Source organism: Teleopsis dalmanni, chromosome 2 (assembly GCF_002237135.1).
Source record: "Teleopsis dalmanni isolate 2A chromosome 2, ASM223713v2, whole genome shotgun sequence".
NCBI classification, from domain to species: domain Eukaryota; kingdom Metazoa; phylum Arthropoda; class Insecta; order Diptera; family Diopsidae; genus Teleopsis; species Teleopsis dalmanni.
In genome coordinates this window covers 139,659,244-139,663,839 of record NC_051847.1, presented here as the reverse complement: position 1 = coordinate 139,663,839, position 4,596 = coordinate 139,659,244, and the positions used below count along the sequence as shown (strand labels likewise).

At 29.5% G+C, this 4,596-nt stretch overlaps 1 protein-coding gene across 1 annotated transcript; it reads right to left on the bottom strand.

Moving 5' to 3' along the window:
* Positions 1-2,011: 2,011 nt before the first annotated feature.
* LOC119683767 lies at positions 2,012-2,846 on the bottom strand. Its single transcript, XM_038097626.1, has 2 exons — positions 2,815-2,846; positions 2,012-2,713 (listed from the first exon to the last, which is right to left on the bottom strand). The coding sequence occupies exon 2, from the start codon at positions 2,646-2,648 to the stop codon at positions 2,013-2,015; it is 636 nt and encodes a 211-aa protein (XP_037953554.1). The 5' UTR covers positions 2,649-2,713; positions 2,815-2,846; the 3' UTR covers position 2,012.
* Between the last annotated feature and the right edge of the window lie 1,750 nt (positions 2,847-4,596).

Below are 4,596 nucleotides of genomic sequence, written 5' to 3'. Positions count from 1 at the left end.
AGAAAAAACAAACAATTAAAGAAATAAAACCATAAAATACATAAAACAAGAAAAATATTGCTGCGCACTTAACAGGAGTAACAAGACGACTACTATAACGAACTCGACAGTTGGAAAAGTTTTATAAGGAGAGAAAAGTTTTCCCTGTACCTCTTCTAAATTTGTTTGTTTATGTGCAATATTTTCACTGCAGTTTTCCTTTTTTATGTCATGCCTTGAAATGTTAAATAAAAAACATGAAATTATTAAAAGCAGTCTCGAAGTTTTTTCCTTTTTATTACTTCGCTTTGAGTAAATGTTTTCCTTCAGTACTAAAATTTTGACAGTTGCTTCTAATTAGTAAAAATTGAAAAAAAGGACACACGAAATACATTAGATGCGAATACAGTTGTACAAGTACGAGTTGAAAAATGTGTTAGAGTAGTAAATATTTAATTAAAAGTTTATATAAAACTATTGTATACCATACCCGTAAAATATGAAAATATGCAGAGAAAGCATACACCATACAGCATATATCATATTATGCTCTTATAGTTTACCTAGTTCAGGTAAAAATGATTTATACTTTCGTATTTCGATGGCTTTACTTTTGCGTTAGCCGCTTGACTACCGTAGTACAAGATTTTTAGCTCAAGTTGGGTACTGCAAGTGAAACTTACTAGTGATAATACTCCAAATAGTAACAGGTGGTAAGTGTTAAATTTTAATCATATCTAACAACAGGCATGCATTAACTAAGGTTTTTATAAATGCAAAATATGTAAATGTAGGCTTCCAAATAAAATCAAACTCGCCGTTAGATCATCAGTTATCTCAACTCAAAGCTACACTTGTTTCCTATCATTGGAGAAACATCTGAATATAATAATCAAGAGATAAGAATACTTTACTTCTGTTGAAATGCAAAAAGTATTCAATATAAAATGCTATTGCAAAAAAGCAATTTTGCTAAAACATAAGTCGGAAATTCTTTAAAACGCGGCTGTATACATATACATAATTGAAAGTCATGTAAATTATATCTTAATTATACACTATTATAATTATACAATATTATAAAAGTTCATGAAATCCAATTACCACTTAAACGTCAGCCAAAATATACCAACTGAAACAAACCTGGTCAATAGTAAACACAGCTTAAGACAATGTACCACATTTTAATATTAATATTCATGACTGTTTATTTAATTCAGTAAATATTTTTTATATGACATGTGTAATTTTATAACTTGTTCAAAAAAATATTTTTACATAAGTATTACCATGTCTAATTGCTTTTGACATATTATTCTATTATTTTGACATATATTCTATTTCTATAACAACTGATGTAAAATTCTGGAGCTATAGGTTTGTTTTTGGTGGTTTCGTAGTTGACCATGGTATTTATGAGGTTTATTATATTTGTAGGCATTGTTGTCACTCGTCTTTCGTATCTTTGGACGTTGTTTATTGTTTCCCGTACATGCTTTTCAGTATTTTTGGACTCTATTATTTTGTAGGGACATAATGATACTATTATCTGTCCACTCACATTCGGCAGAGACATAGCAAGTTATTGGCTGTGTACTTAGATAAACACTTGAATAATCTCATAGAATTTGGTATCTTCTCATATTTTAGGATCGAAACTATAAATCCAATTCAATTTTTCTATTTATTTACTGATACAAGGTTTAAATATTGATATTTTATTATTTATTTTGCTCATCTGGCAAATGGAATTATTGTAACTTCTTGAGGGAGAAGATTCATTTGATGTAATGCATCCCATTGCTTTTTCTCTTCAAAACAAAAACTTTATTTTTAAAACAATAATTTAGATTGAGTTTTGAACACTCCTTTGAATAAATTTGGACACAGCATAACTTTTACTTTTATTCATCAAACCACATTTTTAAACTCTAAATGATATATTTTATCGGCATTTAACAAATACTTTTAAGAAAAAAATTAAAATTATTTATAAAATACATAATAAAAATGATTAAAGCAGTTTTAATACTTTAATCTTCTTCATTTACATTAGTTAAAAATTCACCGCATTTTTTCACTTCTTCAATAAAAATAGCTGATTCGGTAATTTCCGTGAAGAATCTTTTAATTGGTTTATAATTTAATACTTTATTGTACAGTTGAAGTACATTACACAAAAATCTTTTCAACGAATCTGTGTCGAATGTATATGCAATAACTTCCTCCTCTTTCGCCATATCAATAAATTGAATATAAACTATATATTTTGGTTGATTGAAAGTATCCAAAAAATCATCACGGTTCTCTTTAGGATTGCTTATTTCACTTTCTGGACTTGGCTTGTATTTAATTACAACTTCTCCGGTTTTTTTAGCCAAATCTTGAGGCAAGAAATTTGAATTATTGTGGACAGCATCACCAGTGACAGTATTATTTTTGTTCCAAATCTTCATTATTTGAGGTTTTGGTACTACAGTAATGACAATTTTGTAATTTGTGGTATTATTTACAGGGTATTTGTTCAGTATTTGATAACCGATTCCTAAAACTAGTATTGCAAGTACCAGTAAAATGAATACTTTTAACCAATTAATCCTGCGAAATGAAAAAAAACTGGAAACATGATTGCGACTTGCTTGAATACTCTTCGGAGGGTTGTCCATCATTTTAACAATAAATATTCTTAAAAATTTAAGTAGCGAACAGCAGTTTTTGATCTGTTTTGCTTGGGCTGAAAAAGTGATAAACAGACTTTAAATATTTTCTACTGCAAATACGTTTTTAAATATATTGAATTTTAAATAAAAAAGTAATATTGGTAACTTATCAAACCAAATTCTGAATTTTATTGTAATGCTCCTTAGAAAATAAGAACAAAATGATTTCTTAAAAATCGAATATTTTATACGGTATAAAAATTAAAATTTTTTAATCTGCTATGATTTGAACGAAAAAAATATGGTAATATAATCTAAATAAATATATCTTATATATAAAAATGAATCGAAAAATGTGTTGGTAAGCGCAGAACCAATTTGGTCAATTCTTTTTTTATATGTTCGTTCAAGTCCAAGTATGGTTTTTACGGCGAGAAAAAAAATCGAATTATTGCTATTCAGTAGAGTTCTATCGTTTATATAAAAATGAATCGAAAAATGTGTTGATAAGCGCAGAACTCAACAACGCCTGGATCAATTTGGTAAGTTCTTTTTTTTTAAATGTTTGTTGAAGTCCAAGAATGGTTTTTACGGCGAGAAAAAATTGAATTATTACTATTCCATAAAGTTCATATTACATTACAAACACTCACTGTTGTGTAAGCAACATCATCAGTATTTCAAATATTTTAAATTTCAAATATATAATAATTAAATGCTCTCATTAATATCTGAGCTGTAAATAATTTAAATACATACTAATATTTTACTGAGTTTTCTTTTTATATCGTGTTTGTACAAAGTGTTTAATTACTTATGATCACTAATTATTGCATGTGGCACAATTTATATTCGATATGCCTCCTGTAAGACGAAGTAATTTAGATAGAAAAATCCGAAATGCTACAAACCAAACTAATTACCGATCTAATCATACTGCACAAGAACATGTCGACCGAAATGAACTGGAAAGAATTTGGATATCACAAACGCGTGAAGAGCGAGCGCGACAATAACTCATAATCGCGCAAGTTTGAATCGAGCTGCTTTCAGTTTCAGGTTTGAAACCTAAGTTCTCCTCTTAGTTTGAAACCCTCTGACAGACATCCCAGTCGGGGTTTTTTAGTGGGTCCCAGAAGAGTGGCCAAAGTTCTTGGAAGAGAAAATACTTTGGTCACCCGAGCTGAACCCCACACACCAGGGTGACTGTTTCGTTCAGGAGATTTTTTTGCTCCGACTATAAAATAGGTAGGAACAAAAAACTGCCATAATTCAAATTTTTTTGACAGAACGAAGTCTATCGGGTCCGCTACACTGTATTGCTATTATCCCTCTTGTTCTTTAGGTGTCCAATCAATAACACATTTAAACAATTATCAAGTACAGATACCTTTTTCGTCAGTATATAAAAAAATAGAGAAACATTTGCATAGCTTCTTTGTAAAATTGCACCCAAATAAGGTGCCTTACATATAGTAAGTAAAAAATATGCATAACAGATATCTCTGCAAAAAAAATAGCTTTGAAACAAAAATAGACAACTTCAAAAATTTAATTTTTAATTCGTTGAACTTGTGTTTCCAATTAAAGTTGTAGTTTATAAGCTCGTTCTAATTTAAAAGCACGACAAGTGCTTTGGTTAGTGTCACTGATTATATAAATAAGTGACATAAAACCTGGAACTTGAGCATTGAAAGTTTGTGCAGCCTTGTTCTGGATAAACACGATTACTCATCGCTTCTAATTTGACAGGCAGAAGTTCTAAGCCGGGCACTTGCAGTCCAAGCAAATTATTCACGGACTATAAACTAATTAAAAAATTCGATTATTTCCTAAGATCACTGATGAGGAGTACTTGGCAATACTCGAAACAGCGTTGTATGGTCAGCTAAATTTCAATAAACTAAATAAATTTTTGTCTTTGTCCTTTCTTGGCTATTCGAATCCGTCTAACTTT

Coding starts and splice junctions, on each gene's coding strand:
- LOC119683767 (XM_038097626.1), bottom strand. CDS start 2,648: ATGATGGACAACCCTCCGAAGAGTATTCAAGCAAGTCGCAATCATGTT.